Raw genomic sequence first — 20,645 nt, forward strand, 5'->3', positions numbered from 1 at the left:
CACGCGCTCTCGGGGATCAATGGATCGGGGCCTCTCCACTGGTCGCCGCCGGGATTGAGGCGGGCTCGCGCAGTGTCTGGGTAGCGCGCGCGGGTGTCACGGGCTTGTGTCGCAGAGCGTCAGGGGGTGAGTCCTGTGCTTAATGCTCCCCGGGGGGGGGGTCCTGCCCATGTATTGCCTCGTCCCCCCTGGGCTGTGCTGCGCGGCGCCTCCCTCTTGTATGGCAATCCACTGCGCTATACGGCACTGCACCCCCCCCCCCCTTGCATGGGATTTCCCAGCGTTGCATCCCCTCTTGCATTACACCGGTGCTGCAGTGTGCTGCACTGAACCCCTTCTGCTCTGCAAACTCCCGCTACTTCCCCTCATACTGTACTATCCTGCACTACCGTGCACCCCTTCTACACTGCAACCCTTTACCGTAGCCGTCTTGCATTGCAAACCACCTGTGGTACAGGGAGCACTCTCTCCACTGCAGACTACTACTGCACCCTGTCATGCGTTTTGACCCCGGTTTTGTTATGCTGCATTGCACCCCTTTCACTGCACTGAGGTCCACCTTTACAGTCAGTTGTATTCCTTTCTTTGTATTATATCATTGCATCCCCCAAATGACTAATTGCTCATGTTATCTGCAATGCCCTAGGATCGCTTCTCATTCGGGGGGGAGTGGTACCTGCATATTTCCTGTGTTCTCTGTAATGGTGCAGTGATAAATATGAACCCACAGTATGCCCTCTAGTTACTTTTAAAACCCCACTTGCTCTGTGGGACTGTTCGTAGGCGCTAGATGCTTCTATCCCCACCTTACCCTCACAATCCATTATTCTTTTATTTTGAAGTCACTACCTTTAAAATGGCTTGCTTTTTTGGATTTCTTTTTTAACTTTATTATAGAAGATTTGTCTTGCTAACCTCTAGCCATTCTTTTTCTTGACAGGTTTCTCTTACAAGAACCAAGGAGGTGGAGTTTTGTTTCTGCTGCTCTTATTTAGGGTTACCATATGTCCTGTTTTCCCCAGACAAAGTCTGTTTTTTGAGCCTGCTTTCCCTGTCCCAGCGGGGTTTTCAAATAACAGCAAATGTCCCGGTTTTTGCAGAGTAGAGAAGCTGCAGTTCAGAAAGAGCCCCCGTTGATCAGCTTCCCAATTGGCCCCAGCCCTGTATCCACTGCTGATTGGGCCATTCCCCTGCATCCGCAGTTGAGTGATCCTTTCCCCTGCAAGTCACAGCTGCTGAATCCTGCCTACCCATGCCCCCTTGCCCCACTCAGCCCTGGGGAAGCGATCCCACAGGGAGGTGCTGACTGACTACTGTTGCTGTGTCCTGGGCTTGTGCCAGCTGCCCTGCCACTGTGACAGGGAGTGACACTGCCCCCCCCACCTCTCGTGAGTACCCCTGCTGCAGGTACGCCCCCTTCAGCTTCCCTTCCTTCCCATTGCCCCTGCCCCCTGCACTGTCTGCTTTTTGGGAACTTGAAATATGGTAACCCTACTCTTATTCCCATTCCTGGCGAAGTTTCCTGAAAGTGGTGTGGATCATGTTAACTTGCTTTTTACTCTGCTGAAATGATGTAACGGCAATGATAGCCAAGCCCAACACAGTCAGCAACCTCCCCAGCCAAAAGTAAGTCCTGACAATGAGGAGTTTCTAATATACATTTGTATTTTGGTGAATTGCCCTTGTTTAATGACTCCTGCAGTCAGTGGGTGGATCCATGATGCATGGCTTTAGGGGATTCTCGCTACTGATTATATGCTGTACTAACTCCTACTTTTGTTGCCTCATTGATTACATCCTCCCTTCCTTAAGCAGATCAAATTAGACTTTTAATTTTTCAAGTTCTTCTGTGACTTTTGGCCCTCATTGACTTAAAGAGGAGTCTTCCTGCCCTGAAAAATTTGCAGAATCTTGACCTAAATGATTTGTTCCCTTTATTGTTCCCTCATAAGGCAGGCTAAGAACGAATTTGAGAAGCAACTTGCTAAAGATGCACACAGTAACAGTAAGAATTTTTTAAAGTACATCAGAAGCAGGAAGCCTGTTAAACAGGGAGTGGAGCCACTATAAGACCAAGATGTTAAGGGAGTACTCAAGGAAGACAAGGTCATTGCAGAGAAGCTAAATAAATTCTGTGCCACAGTGTTTGCTGCAGAGGAGGTGGGAGAAATACCCACATCAAAGTTATGCTTTTTGAGTGACAGATCTGAAGTATTGTCCCACACTGATGTGTCAATAGAAGAGGTTTTAGAACAAATTGATAAATTAAACAGTAATAGATCACCAGGACCAGATGGTATTCACCAGAGAGTTCTGAAGGAATTCAAACATGAAATTGAAGAACTGTGTTGTTACTAACTGTAATATGTAACCTATTGCTGAAACAAGCCTCTGTGCCAGATGACTGGAAGGTAGCTAGTGTAATACTGATTTTTAAAAAGGGCTCCAGGTGCAATCCTGGCAATTACAGGCCTTTGGGTGTAACTTCAGCACTGGATGAAATAATTGGTAGGAACTATAGTGAGGAATAGAATTGTCAGAAACATAGATAAACACAATTTGTTGGGGGGAAGAGTCAGCATGGCTTTTGTAAAGGGAAGTCATGCATCACCAATCTGTTTGAATTCTTTGAGGGGTTAAAAAATGTGGACCTGGGTGATCTGGTGGATATAGTGTACTTGGATTTTCAGAAGGCCTTTGGCAGGGTCCTTTACCAAAGGCTCTTAAGGAAGCTAAGTAGCCATGGGGTAACAGGAGAGGTCCTTGTATGGATCAATAACTGATTAAAAGATAAGAAACAAAGGATAAGAATAAATGTTTAGTTTTCAGAATGGAGAAAGGGAAATAAGGATCTGCACTGGGACCTGTGCTGTTCAACATATTCCTTTTCCAGGTCATTAATGGACTGAACAGTGAAATGGCAAAGTCTGTAGATAATACAAAATTATTCAAGATAGTTAAGTTTGAAGAGCTAGGTTATGTCTACCCTACATAGTTAAGTCAACTTAAGTTACGTCGACAATCGTCTACTGCTGTAATTAAACTATTTTTGCACATCCACACAATGCTCCTTGTGATGGTGGAGTGTGTCCACAGTTGGTGCTCTTGCATTGACAGAGAGCAATGCACCATGAGTACCTATCCCACTTACCACTCGTCGCCATTTGCCCCTGGGTGCTCTGGCAAGGGATCACAGTGTCTTATGGGGGTGGGCTTACTGTCCCATGATGCAGTTTTCTCTGTCCCATCATTCCATGGGCTTCTGACTACGTTTTGTGCTGCTTTTCAACCACCCATGTAAACTGCATGCCCACCATCTGTCTCACACTGCTTTCCAGTCTTGTGATGAGCGTTAAGAACACAACACAGCTGATCCTGCGGTATTTCATGAACTGTGAATAAGATAATGACATCGTGGTGTCTGCCCTGCTGTGTGCCATGGAAAGAAACAATTCAAGATTGCTGTTTGCATTCATGGAGCCTCTGCACATGGTGAACCATCGGTACTGGGCTTGGGAAACACCCGACAAATGGTGGGATTGCATCGTGATGCAGGTATAGGGTGACAAGCAGTGGCTGCAGAACTTTCAGATGCACAAAGCTGCCTTCTTGGAACTGTGTGCGGAGCTTGCCCCTGTCCCTTGGCACAGGAACACTAAAATTAGAGCTGCCCACAGGGTGGAGAAGTGAGTGGTGATCGCTGTGTGGAAGCTGGCAACTCCAGTCTGCTACTGATCAGTCGCAAATCAATTTGGAGTTGGAAAGTCCACCATGGGGGTTGCAGTCATGCAAGTGTGCAGGGCCATTAATCGTCTCCTGTTACGAAGGACTGTGATTCTGGGAAATGTGTGGGAAATAGTGGATGGCTTTGCATCAATGGCATTCTCTAACCATGGTGGGGTGATAGATGGCACTCGTATCCCCATTTTGGCCTCGGACCACCTTGTGAAGGAGTACATGAACAGAAAGGCCTATTTTTCTATGGTATTGCAAAAGCTGGTGGACCACCTAGGTCATTTCACTGACATCAATGTGGGGGATCAGGGAAGGTGCATGTCACACGCATCTTCAGGAATGCTGGCCTATATAGAAAGCGGAAAGCAGGAACTTTCTTTCCAGACCAGAAGAGTCCAACTGGGGATGTGGAAATGCCAACTGTGATCCTGGGAGACCCAGCCTACCCCTTGTTCTCATGGCTCATGAAGCCTTACACTGGAAACCTTGACTGCAGCAAGGAGCACTTCAACAACATGCTCAGCAGGTGCAGAATAGCCGTTGAATGTGCCTTTGGCAGATTAAAGGGTTACTGGCGCTGCCTTTTTGGCAGTTTAGACCTCAGTGAGGAAAATATTCCCATGGTCATTGCTGCCTGCTGTGCTCTGCATAACATTTGTGACGCTAAAGGGGAAAAGTTTCCGCAGGGGTGGAGCGTTGAGATAGATCGGCTGGCAGCTGCTTTTGAGCAGCCAAGTACCAGGGCTGTTAGAGGGGTTCAATGCGGGGGCTGTTCAAATCAGGGAGACTTTGCAGGAGCATTTTGAGAAGGAGCCCCACTATTCTGTGTTTTTCTTTAATGCACTGAGCCAGGCACTGCTTTCTTTTACTGTAGTATAAGCCTTTTAATGATCGCCTTGTGTGCATTAATTATACTCTGCTAATGCACTGATTGCCACTGTGTATGAATTTCAGCAGCAACCACCTTGTGTTATAGGCAAATAAATATTCATTTTCTTTTTATACGTACATTTTTATTCATCAGCTATACAAATGTTTCTATTTTCTACAAGGGATGTGATACTGAAGAGCGCTTTTTGAAATGAAGCTCTCACAGCTGGGTGTATGTCCAGTTGTCATTGTGAAACATGTCCCAAGGGGTAGAATGCATGGGGTACTGCGATGACCTAGGAACATGCGAGGAATGTGTGTGTGGAGTTTAGGAAGGGAATGGAAGGAAGTTCTATATGGGCTGTTCTATATGGGCTGCAGGGGGAGGCGAGCACTGCAGGTGGGACCTCAGCATGTCTGTTTTGTCCTCCAGCAGCTGTATCATCCGCTCCTGCCCGTTTCCTCTCCTGGCTATCCATTTTCAGTTTTTCAGTCTCTCTCCATGCTCTCTGCTCGCTATAAGTAGCTTCAGATGATTGCAACATCTCCCTGAATGTTTTCCTTACTCCTCCTAGTTTGTCTCATCAGAGAGAGCTGCTCAGCCGGTGTGCAGGAGGAGATCCTCAAGGGAACATCTGCAGAAGCTAAAGAAATGATAGACAGAGGCACTATTGTGAGTGCACTCACAGCCTTGATTCATACAAGCTAGATATACCACTTTCTCACTTTCCCTTAGCAAGTACAGAGCACGGCAAGAGCCCTAATGATGAGTTCGGCCTGGGGTGGCGGGAAAGGGGCAAGATGGGAGAAAGGGTGGGGTTCACAGGGGTATCAATACAAGAGCCTAGGGCCACTATTATGGATACTGGCACCGTTTTATACAGTCGGGGTTGATAGCAGCTGACACCTCACTCTTGTGGGTAACCAAGGATGCAGCTCCTGCATGCATGCAACTGCAGACCGGGTTTGTATGCTGCTTGCTTATGTGCTGCTTTGATGCCTGCACAGGTAATTGATGATTGGTGCAGCAAGTTTCCTACTGTGGGGGAAAAAACAAGGAACCTTCAGCAGAGGATTGCAAAGTACCTCCAGGAAAGTTTCCTAGAGATTTCTATGGAGGATTCCCGGGAATGCCAGTGTGCATCAACAAACTTTTCCACAATGCACAGGGGAATGAAAAGCAGATGCAAACAGCGCTTGTGTTGGTTATTTCTATCCCCCTTCTACCCTGGGAAAAAAACAAAACAAAGGGCTACCTCATGTCTCCCTGCAGTATCAAAGCACAATGGATGCTTACCGGAGCTTCCCTCTTTTGTGTCATGCACACCAGAGCTGGAGTGCTGAGACTGGCTAGACCCCTCCAAAGTTAAAAAAGAGGTCCTGGCTCACCACCCCAATAGACATCCCATTTGCCTGTCCCATCTCCTCCTCCAACTCCACTTCATTCTTTGGGTTCAATCTGCTGGCTGCTGTCTCCAGCCCCCCTAAGTATGCATGGGGCTCTTGGCAGTGAAGGTGGGGTTGCCACCGAGGATGGCGTGCAGCTCTTTGTAAGGAAACGGCATGTCTTTGGCAACGCACCAGACCGACAATTGGCCTCCCTTGCCTTCTGGTACGCCTGCCTCAGTGCCTTGATCTTAGCACGGCACTGGTGAATGTCCCTTTCATGCCCCTTCTCCGTGCCACAAGCAATCTGCCCATAGGTATCAAAGTTCCTACAACTGGAGCAGAGCTGAAACTGCAAAGCCGCCTCTCCTCACAGACTCAGCAGATCCAATAACTCTGGTGTGCTCCAGGAGGGAGAGCCAGCATGGTCAGCTGGAAAGATGCTATGTGAGCTGTTTGGGCCGAACAAACAAGAAGAGGAATTAAAAAATTCCTGGGCCTTTAAAGAGAGAGGGGCGCATGCATATATACCTGGCTGCAGGGCAGCGGAGTTCAAATTGGTGACCAGAATGGCCACGATAGGCATTGTGGGACACACCCTGAAGGCCAGGTATGGTGACATAACACAGTGTCGACACTGACATTGCGTCGCTCTAACTTTGTTGCAAAAAGCTCTGTGCCTCACATCCTGGTGATTTTATTATGTTGGCATTGCAGTACAGTTAAATCAGCAGGAGGAGCATTGCAGTATAAACTCCTCCACTGTTTTGTTGACAAAAGCCGACTTTTGTCAACCAAACTGTGTTTTCACAGAGCTGGGTGACTGGGTAACAAAATGGCAGATGAAATCTAATGTTAGTAAGTGCAAAGTAATGCATGTTGGAAAAAGCAATCACAACTATACGTATAAAAGGAGAGGTTCTAAATTAGCTGTTACCATTAATGAAAGAGATTTTGGAGTTGTTATGCATAGTTCTCTGAAAACTTCGGCTCAGTGCATAGCAGTGGTCAAAAAGGCTATCAGAATGTTGGGAACTATTAGGAAAGGGGCAGAAAAAAGTCAATATCATAATGACACTATATAAAACGATGGTGCATCCACACCTTGAATACTGTGTCCAGTTCAGGTTGCCCCATCTCAAAAATGATATAGTGAAATTGGAGAAATTTCAGAGAAGGATAACTAAGATGATCAAGAATATGGAACAGCTTCCATATGAGGAAGGACTAAAAAGATTAGGGCTGTTCAGCTTGGAAAAGAGACAATCCAGGGTGGCTATAATCAACCTCTATGAAATCATGACTGGTGTGGAAAAAGTGAACAGAGAAGTGTTATTTACCCTTTCCCACAATACAAAAACAAAGGGTCACCCAATGAAATTAATAGACAGGGGGTTTAATACAAAGAAGAGGAAATACTTTTCCACACAGTGCACAGCTAACCTATGGAATTCATTGCTATAGAATGTTAAGATGGCCAAAAGTATAACTGGGTTCAAAAAAGAACTAGATAAGTTCATGGAGGATGGATCCATCAATGGCTTCATGCTCAGGATGGCCTAAATATGACTGCCAAAAGCTGGGAGGGGAAGACGGGAGGATCTTTCCAAAATTGCCCTGTTCTAGATACGCCACCTGAAGCTCTGGCACTGGCCACTGTTGGAGACAGTATATTGGGATACATAGGCACCAACTTCTGCTGGCGCTGGTGGGTGCTTGACTCCTCTTTACCCCTAGTCCCGCCCCAAATCCACCCCTGTCCCGCCCCCATTCCAACCCTTTCCCCAAAGTCCCTGCCCCAACTCTGCCCCTCCCTGCCCCTGTTCCAACCTCTTCCCCAAATCTCCGCCTCTTCCCCACCTCCTCCCCGAGCACACTGCGTTCCTGCTCCTTCCCCCTCCCTCCCGGAGCTTGTTACGCTGTGAAACAGCTGTTTTGTGGCAGCAAGTGCTGGGAGGAGAAGCGGGGACGCGGCGTGCTCGGGGGAGGAGGCGGAGGCAGAGGTGAGGTGGGGAGGGGAGCTTGGCTGCCAGTGGGTGCAGAGCACCCACCAATTTTTCCCCGTGGGTGCTCCAGCCCCGGAGCTCCCATGAAGTCGGTGCTTATGTTGGGATAGATTAACCACTGGTTTAACCCAGTATGGCAGTTCTTATGTTCTTTGTATTATAAGCAACACTATCACTGTGTAAGAGAAAATGCAGACTAGATTTATAGCAATATTTACAACCATTACAAACCTTAGTCAAGGAATATATAGATAATGGATAAATGAAACAAGATTAAAACAGGCAAAATTTAAATTCAGAAGAAAAACTTTTGTGCAGTTCTTATTTATATGTTTTTTGCATCTTCACTAAGCTGAACCTAAATTTTAATCAGTTACTTGCTGATCTCACCACCTCCAAAACACGTCTTCTCCAGGGTGCTCTCATCTCATTTGGGTTCCACAGGAGTTTGGAGATACACTCATCTCCACCTCTCCTTGTTAAGAATTTGCTTCGAGGTTTTGTTGCCTTCCAGTGCCTTTCCAGTAAATTCCTGGCTGAAGTAGAAACCTAGGTAGAAATGAATGATAGATGTTGTGGGCACTTTAAAAAGGTATGGCACATGTTATACTTTCATAGTATGTCATACCACAGTCTGCCCACAGTTACAGCTATGCAGCCTCATTGAAATCAACGGGGGTTGCACATGTGTATCTGAGAAGAGATAATCCATTTAGAAGTAATGAGCAAAAGACACAAAAACTAACAGCAAAATGTACCTATCTAATTGGGACCAGGACCAGATTGGAGAATCAAAAATTCAGATAATCAGGAGAATGGGCAAAGAGCTTTCAAGCCATTATTTTAAGATGCGGAGTTGCTTTTAAACCAGCTGGATCCCTCCCAGAAAAAGCATTAAAACATACCCCCCTTTTAATCTGTTTAACAGAATATACAAACCCTTAGTTCTTACAAACAATGTTCTGTTAATTTATTAACAGGAAAACCGACATGAGTTTTTAACAAGTTGTATTGATCATTTTTACACTCTTTAGTCATTAACCCCGAACATTATCGGGACCGTGTACAAAGTCTGTCTAATGTTACACAAGGCACCATCTCTGTTTAGCATGTTTACTCGTAACATGACAAACAGTACAATTTAAAAAAAATGCAAAAATTATCATTACAAAGCATTAAAACATAGCTACCTGCTTTATTTACTGCCTGCATGAACAGTTACTGCTAGTGAAGAGTACCAGTTTTTAAAAATGCAGAAATGATAAACTCAAGCCTTAAAACATAGCCCCCTTCTTTACAGTGTTTTTTAGGTGAGAGGTTCTCTTCTTCATTGTGTGATCACAAAGTCGCTTCATTAACCACAGTTCAGTGGGGTTGGTACCGGGCTGTTGCGTCAAGTACGGAAGGAAGAGGTTTCCTCCTGTTGCAGCATTGCAGTGAGAAATGTTTTCTGTCAATTCTTCCTTGGCAGAATCTTCAGCTTCATGATCACTGTCTGCATGATTTTGGCATCCTCCAGTAACTGATAGCCAGGGTCATTGGCTAGAAAATGATTGATGCTAATCTGCAACATCATCTTTGTCAACTTCTGTGCAGCCAGGAAGTCTGTGGAGGAGGTCAACAAATGCATTGGTCTCTTCTTCAGCTGCTAATGTTGCTGTTGCAGCTGCACGTTCACTGTCCTAAGTGTTAGCGATAACATCAGACCATAGATTTTTTCCATGATTTTTGTAAGCTTGACCTGGGGATGTCTTCCCAGGCTTCTGGAACCCCATATATAGCATTCTTGATACTGATTTTTTTCCAGTGCTGCAACATGTTGCCTTCGTTCTCAGATGCTTCATCAGACATCAGTGGTCGATTAAGAAGATGCCATTTATAGTGCCATATTAGACTCTTCAGCACGCCTTGCTCCATAGGCTGCACAAGAGATGTTCCGTTTGGAAGGAGAAAAAAACAGAAGATCGGGTCATCTTGGGAGGTAAGCCCTCTGTTGTCAGGGTGAGCGGGTGTGTTGTCCAGCAGTAAGATAGCTTTTGGTGGGATATTTTCTTCATTCAGATGAACCCACATGCTTGGTACACACGTTTTTAAAAAACAATCACGAAACAAAGCACTGTCCATCCGTGCTTTTCCCTGTGATTTGTAGATGACGGGCAAAGCATCCATGAGTGCACTTTTAAGCAGACAAGGATTCTTTGCTTTATCAATGACAGTTAATGGGAGCATGTATGTGCCACTAGCATTAGCACGGGCCAGGATTGCTAAACATTCTTTGCTTTGTTTGTAGCCAGGCACAGATCTTTACATTCTGGTATTAAGTGTTTTTGATGGCAATATCTTTCAATACAAGCCAGTCTCGTTACAGTTATAAACTTGTTCCGGTGACAAGTTGTGCTTGGCTAAGATACCTTGCAATTTTTTTTTATAGTCAGAAATAACTCCCAAATCGGCAGACAGCTTTTCCCCGGTGACTGGTAGTTGTCGATGTTGTGACGCTTTTTAAAGTGACTGATCCATCCCTGACTAGCAGAGAAACCTGCATCCCCTCCTAAAGCTTGATTAAGCTCTGAGCCTTCTCACATAGTAAAGGATCACTAATAGGTATGCCTTCTTCTCTCACCTTTGTAAACCACCAGTAAAGGGCTTCACCTAGATCAGCGTCCTTCGAGTTCTTCATGGTCTTCCAGGATGCAGAGTTCTTTATGCTGTACTTAAGAATTTGCTTGGCATTGTGTTTGATGTTTGATTCTGTGCTTTCTCCAGTGCTATACTCTTGGGCTATTTTTGTCAGCGACTCTCCTTTTTAATTTGATTAATCATCTCTATTTTAGCCTCCAATGACAGTAATACGTGTGTTTGCTTAGTAGTCGCAGTCCTTTTACAAGGCTAAAAAGTAGTGGTGTCATGGAGGTGACATCACTTTCCCATTTTCCTGTGTGTGTGCTAGATGTTCAGTTAATACGGAGAGATGGATACTGGGGGCTCGGTTAAACGGGCTTCCGTTATACATTAGAAGAAGGAAGCCTGCCAAACAGTTAGTGGGGCCGCTGGATGATCGAGGTGCTAAAGGAGCACTCAGGGAAGACCAGGCCATTGTGGAGAAGCTAAGTGAATTCTTTGCATCGGTCTTTGTTGCAGAGGATGACAGATTCCCACAACTGAGCCATTCATTTTAGGGGACAAATCTGAGGTATCAGATTGAGGTGTTGATAGAGGAAGTTTTGGAACAAATTCCTAAATTAAACAGTAATTAGTCACCAGGACCAGATGGTATTCACCCAAGAGTTCTGAAGGAACTCAAATATGAAATTACTTATCTGCTAACTGTGGTGGGTAACCTATCATGTAAATCAGTTTCTGTACTAATTGATTGGAGGATAATTAATGTGATGCCATTTTTAAAAAGGCTCCAGAGGTGATCCTGACAATTACAGGGGTCATCCAATGAAATTGCTAGGCAGCAGGTTTAAAGCAAACAAAAGGAAGTACTTCTTCACACAACACACAGTCAACCTGTAGAACTCATTGCTAGGGGTGGTTGTGCAGGCCAAAACTATAACTGTATTAAAAAAAGAATTAGATAAGTTTATGGAGAACAGGTCCATCAATGGCTGTTAGCTGAGATGGTCAGAGATGCGATGCCATGCTCTCAGTGTCCCTAAGTCTCTGACTGCATGATGCTGGGGTTGGGCAATGGGATGTATCGCTCAATAATTACTCTGTTCTGTTCATTCCCTTTGAAGCATCTGGCGCCAGCCACTGTTTTTTTTTTTTTTTTTTTTTTTTTTTGCGGAATGAAGAGACACCCATTTATTGTAACAAGGGGGCAGGACAGCCGCTGGTTGGAAGGCAGGATACTGGGCTAGATGGACCATTGGTCTGACCCAGTGTGGCCATTCTTATGTTCTATGTCAGGTTTCAGAGTAACAGCCGTGTTAGTCTGTATTCGCAGAAAGAAAAGGAGTACTTGTGGCACCTTAGAGACTAACCAATTTATTTGAGCATGAGCTTTCGTGAGCTACAGCTCACTTCATCGGATGAAGTGAGCTGTAGCTCACGAAAGCTCATGCTCAAATAAATTGGTTAGTCTCTAAGGTGCCACAAGTACTCCTTTTCTTTTTATGTTCTATGTGTCATTCTTCCTTGGTATCTCCAGGTATAATAGTTCTCAAGTTGCTCTGATACAGCTGTGGTGAGACAAGATAGAGGGACTTAATTCTGTTTATAAAATATGTTCAAAGAAAGTTAAAGATGTGCACATAAAATTAATGTAGGTAAATTTCATTTCAGTAATGTCTGCTCTGCTAAATGGCTCCATATGGTATAGTTTCCATCACTTTGGCTCACATACTGCGGACAGTTAAGCATATACATAACTTTTCTGCAAGACTGCTCAGAGATAGAGTTATGTATGTGCTTAAGAGTTTGTAGGATCTTGGCCTTAGCCTTAATTTGTAGTTTGGAAACTCTGTACCAAAATAAACAAAAACATTTGAAGAGAGAGAAACTTTGCAGTCCATCACAGAGAAAAACTATATAAAGATTAAAAAAGGTCAAATTTTTTTTTAAGGGATGCAAAATAAGAGAGCCAGAACAATTCAAGAAACTAAAAAGTAGGTTATGTGCTGCTCCCAACACAGACAAAGCTAGATAAGCACATCAATCAGGAAGAACCATAGCTTCATAAAACAATCCAAATGTTGGTTTAAAAAAACTTAAACTATGGTGGTTATTGATTGATATAGCTTTCTATCTTTATTGTGTGGGTGTACAGATCCCACATTGGACCAGGCAGAAAGAGGCTGCTGTGGCCTGCAGATATGTTGCTCTTTGCTGTGCCCTTGAAGACCATAACACTTGCCATAAATGTCAAGTTTTGAGTGGGGCATCCTATGGCTGAAGGGAATAAGTAGGATGGGTTCAAGATATAAAAGGGGAAAAAAACCAAAAAATCAGCTTTGAGAGATAGTTTAGGGAAGCTCTCTACTAGGGTTGAAAGGAACTGGATATCAGTCTGCCTGGAAGAGAGAGAAAGAGCAGTGAGGGAAAGGGGAAGCTTAGGCTACAGACTGCTTATCCACTTGGAGAGCAGTCAGAGTGGCCAAGTCTTTCTGAGGAAAAGGGAGAACTTGGAGACCAGCAGTATCTGAGACTGTATCCCTTATTAATGTGTGCAAACTGTTTGTTTGAAAATCTGGTGAATGGGAGAGACTTTCCAGGCCTCCTTGAAGGATAAAGAAAGGCAGGAAGCAGATTAGAGGAGCTTTGAACATAGGCTATCATCTTTCTGGAACTAGCACCAATCTGTACCTGGTGTGGGATGGTGAACACTTACTGATTCTATGGGTTGCTGTTTAAATGAGAGGCTGTTTTCCTACCTCATACTGAGGTGTATTCTTTCTGACTTCTGCTGTGGTCAGTTGGTACTTTCCTAATATGGCTCCTGTGTAAGACTCTCCTTGTGTGTTTTTTGGGTATGTTTTTAAAATTTATCATTTATATAATGTTTAGAGATCTGTAAGGTGCTTATTGCACATACAAGATCCTTGCCCCAAAGAATTTCTAATCTAAATAGAAACCCTACAGATAATAGAAAGGAGGAGAGAAGGAAAAGTATGCAACGTGTAATTTACTCTTGTCAAATTATTTTTTAAAAACCAGAGCAATATGCCCAAAGATATGTTACTGACTTTTTCTAGGTTGGTGGGGTTATGTTACAGCATGGTGCTTTCTGTGGCATCACAGTGCAGTGGGAACAGAGGCAACCCAATATTTCAAGTGACCTAAAAAGTTGGAGCTTCAGTATTTTTTGCATGGCGGCTCCTCATGGCCTAGTTAGTGGAAGGCCTATGGCCTTGTGACATAAACGCCACTGGCCAAATTCATCCCTTGTGTAACACTATTGAATTCAGAGATGATTTTCCCATATGAGCCTTATTTGTAGATCACCTCTCAGGCTTCCGTGAGGTGCCTGGGAAAGATCTGCATGATATAAAATTCTAGTTGAACTGAATACGAAACAGTTCTTAGAAGCAGTAATCTGCATGCTCAGACAAGACCTGGGCTGAGTTGTCCTGCAATGAGATCTTTACTTTTCCCATAATTTAAGAACTGTATTACTTCTGGATTTGATTATAGGAGCTGTGAAATATGCGGACCATGGAATGGTACAAATATATTGCTGTACATTAGATGGAAGAATTGGGGGGAAATAGTTAAAAATTATATTGAGCATTATAACAAGTATTTTAATTGTGACAGAATGGGTTGGGCAAGTAGTGAAGTGATTGGTACGCTCTGTGTTGGTGTATTAGTAAAACAGCACAAGTAAGAACGTGTTAGCCTAGCTATGTAATGTTACACCCAGCTTCAAAACTGAGGGAGAGAGAAATTAATTATGTAGAAGAACAAAACAAAGTACACTATCTTGAATCTTTTTAATTAGTTAGTGGGCTACAAAAGATTAATGTCTGGGAAGATCCATCTGGGATCAGGAAAAGAGTATGTGATGGAAGAACAAGCTAAATATATATTTAGGTTTTTAACGTCTCCAGTTTTGAACTAGAATGGTTTAAACAGCATTTGACTGAGCCACTTACTGTCTGCAGCTCAGAAAATAATAAATCAAAGAGAAACATTTGATAATTCCTGCATGTAGCAGCCTGACTTGGCTGCTACCTATAATCCGTCTCTCTCTACAGTCCAACTTTTTCTAAATTAGTAAAATTTTACCTAAGATCTTACTCAACCTGGATTATTGTTTTAGCACTCAATCCTTCAAACACATATGTACATTTTTAATTTTACTATGGTGAGAAGTCACATAAAACCAATGTAAGTACTCACTTAAGCCCGTGCATAAATTTTTGTAAGACATGGGTGTTATGCAGAATGATACTTAAACTATGTGACAGTCATTGAGGGCCTAATTCTGCTGATACTGAGCAGCCCAGTAGGTACAAAAAAGTAAATTTAAGTGTTTCAACAAAACCTGCCATTTATTATCACCAATAAAATACACTGGAGCCTCGAGTCTTCAGCTGTCTCTATGCAGTTGCAGGGGTCTGCTCTGCAGACTGCAGAGTTAGTTGAAGGAGCAGGGTGCAAATTTGTTCCACATAGGGGTTCTAAGGAAATTAACAAGTCAGTAAGCTTCACTGTTGTATTTTATTGCACTTAATACAGGAGTAACTGGATGAAAGTCTGTGGCCCATGTTATACAAGAAGTTAGACTAGATGATTTAATGGTCCCATCTGGCCTTAAAAATCCATGAATCTTTAAAATTTCAGATACTTTTGATGGGACTATTGTCACATATCATTGATAGTGACTGTGTCACTGATGTGATAATCTCCATGAATGTTGTTCCCCATTAAGTAGTCACTTTTCTGAGTTTACCTTTTTGTTGTGTAGATAGTTATGAAAAATAATTGAATTCCCTATTCTTTATGATTAAAAGTTAATTTCAAGTTAGGCATGATTGTAGAATGAAAAGAGGTTACTGTACCTATTACCTTTTCTCCCAACTTTCCTTGTCTGCTGGTAGGCAATGAGTTCATTTAAGACAGCTTAGAAATGGCCTTTGCTAAAGCATATTGTTCACTGTGGAAAATGCTGGGAAAAGATATAAATTCATTGCAGATTAATCAAACGGCTTCAAAACCCAGCATGCAGATTATGCAGAGGTATAATAGGCCATGCGTACACTTCATTTTCCTCCTAAATGTTGACACCTTAATATTTAACTTCCTGTGCTCTGAAAGCCACTTGGCCTGTTGTGGAGACATTGCAAATCTGTTATATGGGTGCAGATCAGTTTGTTCACAGGAGAAGTCCTATATACCCTTTGATATTTTCTGTTTATTATGGTCCAGAGAAAATGCTATCCATGATGAGACTGTGCCTGGGTCCACTGTACAGAGTGGCAGCTGTCTGAGGAATGGCAACTTGCAAACCCCAGTAAGTTCATGCTTTCATTATACAAATTAGTAGCCTTTTACACTGAATAAGAGAAAAGTGGGTGGGATATTGCATGGCATTGACAATGGGGATAAAGAGCCTCTCACCTCTCGTTCCCTGGCTAGTTTGATCCAAAATTCTGTTGGCATCAGGAGTCACAATCAAGTCACTTTGGGATTAGGTTTCAGAGTAACAGCCGTGTTAGTCTGTATTCGCAAAAAGAAAAGGAGTACTTGTGGCACTTTAGAGACTAACCAATTTATTTGAGCATAAGCTTTCGTGAGCTACAGCTCACTTCATCGGATGCATACTGTGGAAAGTACAGAAGATCTTTTTATACACACAAACCACGAAAAAATGGGTGTTTACCACTACAAAAGGTTTTCTCTCCCCCCCCCCACCCCACTCTCCTGCTGGTAATAGCTTATCTAAAGTGATCACTCTCCTTACTTTAGATAAGCTGTTACCAGCAGGAGAGTGGGTGGGGGGAGAGAAAACCTTTTGTAGTGGTAAACACCCATTTTTTCATGGTTTGTGTGTATAAAAAGATCTTCTGTACTTTCCACAGTATGCATCCGATGAAGTGAGCTGTAGCTCACGAAAGCTTATGCTCAAATAAATTGGTTAGTCTCTAAGGTGCCACAAGTACTCCTTTTCTTTTTGGGATTAGGGTTGCTAACTCTGGTTGGACATATTCCTGGAGGTTTCATCAGATGACATCATCTTTAATTGAAGATGAATCTTTAATTCCTCAAGAGTTCAGGACAATCCTGGAGGCTTGGAAACCCTCTCTGGGATATAAGCTTCCTTAAATACACAGTATGTGCAGCTGACATTAATGCCAATGCAGTGCTTATCTTGCAAGCAAATAGACTTGTTTGTTTGTTTACCAAATCCCCATTCAGAAATGACTATCATTGTTGCTACACTTGGCAGCTGCTCACCGGTTACACTCTCCTACTTAAGGATGTTCTTGCAAAAGGAAGCTTCACCTGGCATATCCTCTTCTTTATCCCTTCCCCATACTTGATAGTTCCTTGCCACTGGCAGTCAGACAGCATTTACAGATATCTTCTATCAAATCCTGGGGAAATGTTGTAATGGAAGTAACAGGCACATATTGCTAGAGGACAGAGCACTCTTCATCCAGGGAGCCTGCATTTGTCTGGCTGGCCATTAGTTGTCTTATGGTTACACATCTTCTCTTGAACGATTTTAGAGAGGAAAAAGGAAGGTCCAAGAACAGTGTGCACGCATACGAAGAAATTCTTCCAGGAGCAGAAGGCCAAGCCAGCCGCAGAATGGAGAAGTGGTTGAAGCAGTTACGTTGTTTGAAGTGGTCAGCATGGGCAAGAGGGCAATGCAGGTACTGTACCTTTAGTTCCTGGAATGAATTGACATTCTACCTGCTGGGAGGGGAAATGAGCACATAATGATTTCAGTTAGTTACATCTCAAGAATTTCTGGCTTAATTCTGAAATCTGTTGAGTCTTCGTGTAGTCGTCGTCATACTGTCAACTTGCAAAATAACACTTTGTCTGCAATTTTTTTTTTACTCCTATACTTACAAGTAACAAGGTTACTGTAACTGTGGAAGAAGTGAGTGAGACAACTTGGGCAGGGATTTCCAAACAAAAGGTGCCTAAAGCGAGGCTCCAAAATATTTAAGCACCTAGAAAGGCGTCTGATTTTTCAAAACCTAGTGGTTCCCATTGGCTTCAGTGGAAGCTATTAGGAGCTCAGGACTCTTGAAAACCAAGCTACTTAAGTGCCTGAATGTGGCTCTAAGAGACTAACTTTAGGCATCCCTTTTAGGAAATCCTGGCTATTATCTCCCCTGCCCTCCTAGTTTGACAGCATTTTGTAAGTAGTCAGTATACCCTGTTTCCCTGTATAGTCAGTAAGTTTCTTCTGTGCTGAAGAAATCCTTATGAAATCAAAGAAGTGCTTCCCCCACCCCCCCACTTAAAAATATTTTTAATTAATATATATTCTGGTCTGTAGGCCCCAGTCTTTCAAGGTGCTTTGTGCGGGTGAACCCCTGTTCCCATGAAGAGCCTCATTAACTTCAGTGGGGTTTCTTCAGGCACACAGATTAATCATCTTGCAGAATCAGGGCCTGGGGGTCACCACTCTTTAAATTTAGAGTTAGAGCTGGGCAAATAAATTATATTCCGTTCACTGGCCCTTAGAAAAAATTGGAAGAAATTTTTGGTTTGGATTTAACTAAATCTGAAAATTGTGAATTTTTTTGGTAAATCAAAAAAAAATAATCAATTTTGCATTGAAAGACATGTTTGCAGCTTTTTCCTAAAGGTCTAGATTCACAAAATGGGGTGGGAAGGTGGTGGTGCTGCTTTCCTTATAACTTTTAGCCCAATGTTTATGTCACCTACCTACGATGTAGGAGACCAGGGTTCAGTTTCCCCCTCTGTCTGATTTGGAGAATGGATTTGAACCTGGATCTCCCACCTCTCCGGTCAGGGCCCTACCCACAGAGCTGTAGGCTATTCTGGTGTGTAGAAGGGGGTCTCAGTCTCTTCTCTTGAAGCTGTTTCACTGAATGCAGTCGCTGGAATAGGGTTTGGACTTGAATCTTCCACATCCTAAGTGAGAGTCCTAACCACCAGGCTAAAGCATCATTCTCACTCTCCCTAGTCCAGTGACTGTTCATTGTCATTCATACCAGTGAGAATAATTTAACCATTGGAACAATTTAGCATGGGTGTTGGTGGATTCTCCATCACTGGCAATTTTAAAATCAAGATTGGATTTTTTTTTTTAAGGTAAGCTCTAGTTCAAAAGGAATTATAGTGGGGAAGTTCTATGGCCTGTGTTACACAGCAGGTCAGACTAGATGGTCACAATGGTCCCTTCTGGCTTGGAATATATGAATAATGAATGAAATTAAATGAAAGTAAAACTTTTTTTCCTCATCTCTTTCAGTTATAGTCATCTTAGGTGCTGCTGTAACAACAGCAGGTGACATACTTTAGATAGAAGTCTTTTTTTTTTTTTTTTTAAAGCTGATGGTTTTCTTTTCTTTCTAGTGTTTTTATAGTATACCCTGTCTCTAATGGTTGATACAATGTATGTAAACTTCTCAAATACATTTTTGTAACCATTTTTTGTATAATATGAGTCTGGTAAAATATTTATGATATTGATTAGTGATGGTGCCCGACTGCCTTTTTTATTTTCTTTCGTTTGTGAAACTCTAAGAAAGCATTTTGATATAAACATTGGGGTTTTTTTTGTTTTGAGAGCAGATGTTTTATTTTGTTCTCGCATAGCCTGAGTTTGTTCTAGCCCTGCATATAGGGGAGTGTGCAGTTCTGGGAATAGTGTTCTAACAGTTTACTTTGCTTCATAAGGAGTTGTGTGCACACATACTGTTGTGGCCATAACCAAATGGTGGACAACTTATTCTGGATATCTATTTTTTATAACTATTGGTGACAGAATAGTGTAAGACATACTATATTAAGAATTTCACAGGTTGGAGCATATCACACCTTGTTTAGCCTTTGATCACTGTTTTTTTTTCTTTTCTTTTCTTTTTTTTTCCTGTAATCTGTTTTAGTCTGTGGTAGATGACTGGGTTGAAGCTTATATCCAAGATCGAGATGTGGCACTTCTAGATCTGATCAACTTCTACATTCAGTGCTCAGGCTGTCAAGGTAATTCAGTATCATATAGGCATATCCATTTGCTGGACAGTTTCTTCTGGACAGAAATTACCTTTATAATAAGTCACTTATACAGAAGTGGATTGTTTGTTTTAATGGCTCTAGACATATCAAGATTAATGATGGAGGATGTCAATGGCCAAATTCTTCAGCCTTTGGGCACACAACTCCCCTTAACGTTACTGAGAGTTCTATGCATATGATGGCTTCAAGGTTCAACCTTCTTGTGTAACAAACACTCTGAAACATGCCCACACGTCTTTACAGAATCACTGACTTTTGAGAAGAATATTTTTCATGACTGTTCAAATTTGAAATCCTAATTTTTTGTTGATTTCAGAATGCTAGTTTGCACTGACCTAGTATTTTCATCTGAGGCTCTGAAGGTACTTTACAAGTACTAGCAAATTGAGTCTCACATTTCAGTTGTTTGAGGAACAATGTATCTCTCTCCCTTCTATCTACTTGCTACAGAGTGACTAGAAAAGGAGTACTTGTGGCACCTTAGAGACTAACAAATTTATTTGAGCATAAGCTTTCGTGAGCTACAGCTCACTTCATCGAATGCATTCAGAGTGACTGTGAGTCTAAGTAATAATTAATTATTTTCAAAGCAGGCATAGAGACACCAACTGCTATCTCATCTGAAATCTAGCACCTTCCGCAGCACAGTGTCCCCTTATACCATATTGAGGTGTTAGTTTGGCCGTGATTCCGAGGGAGTGGTGCCATCCATTGAAGCACCAATGTTACTTTCTGCAGCACCCACTTGTTCCTTAGTGATTTCCCTTTCAAGTACTGAATTGTGTACTCCATGCTTAGTTTCTGGTGATACAGCTACAGAATAAATGATTACTTAGTCTGTTTCCCAAATCCTCTGGATATACAGATTGGAATCTTGTAGACTTTATCTGCTTTAGCGAACAGAACAAAGCCTGTTCTGTTAAATGGCTTATTAGGCACCTCTATCATAAAATATTGCCAACGCAGGAATTT

General features: G+C 42.7%; 1 protein-coding gene across 2 annotated transcripts in view; it reads left to right on the forward strand.

Moving 5' to 3' along the window:
- The window catches only part of LOC141995100 (cohesin subunit SA-2-like), a 95,728-nt gene that overhangs the window by 1,285 nt on the left and 73,798 nt on the right, over positions 1 to 20,645 (forward strand). The window contains exons 3-7 of one of the 2 annotated variants that reach the window (XM_074965950.1): positions 941 to 964; positions 9,833 to 9,978; positions 15,876 to 15,960; positions 17,180 to 17,326; positions 19,544 to 19,640. In XM_074965950.1, the coding sequence (XP_074822051.1) occupies positions 9,929 to 9,978; positions 15,876 to 15,960; positions 17,180 to 17,326; positions 19,544 to 19,640 (379 nt within the window). In that variant the 5' untranslated portion in view covers positions 941 to 964; positions 9,833 to 9,928. The other variant, XM_074965958.1, reaches the window with a different exon arrangement.

The sequence above is a fragment of the Natator depressus genome, chromosome 1 (genome assembly GCF_965152275.1).
Source record: "Natator depressus isolate rNatDep1 chromosome 1, rNatDep2.hap1, whole genome shotgun sequence".
In the NCBI taxonomy this organism is placed as follows: domain Eukaryota; kingdom Metazoa; phylum Chordata; order Testudines; family Cheloniidae; genus Natator; species Natator depressus.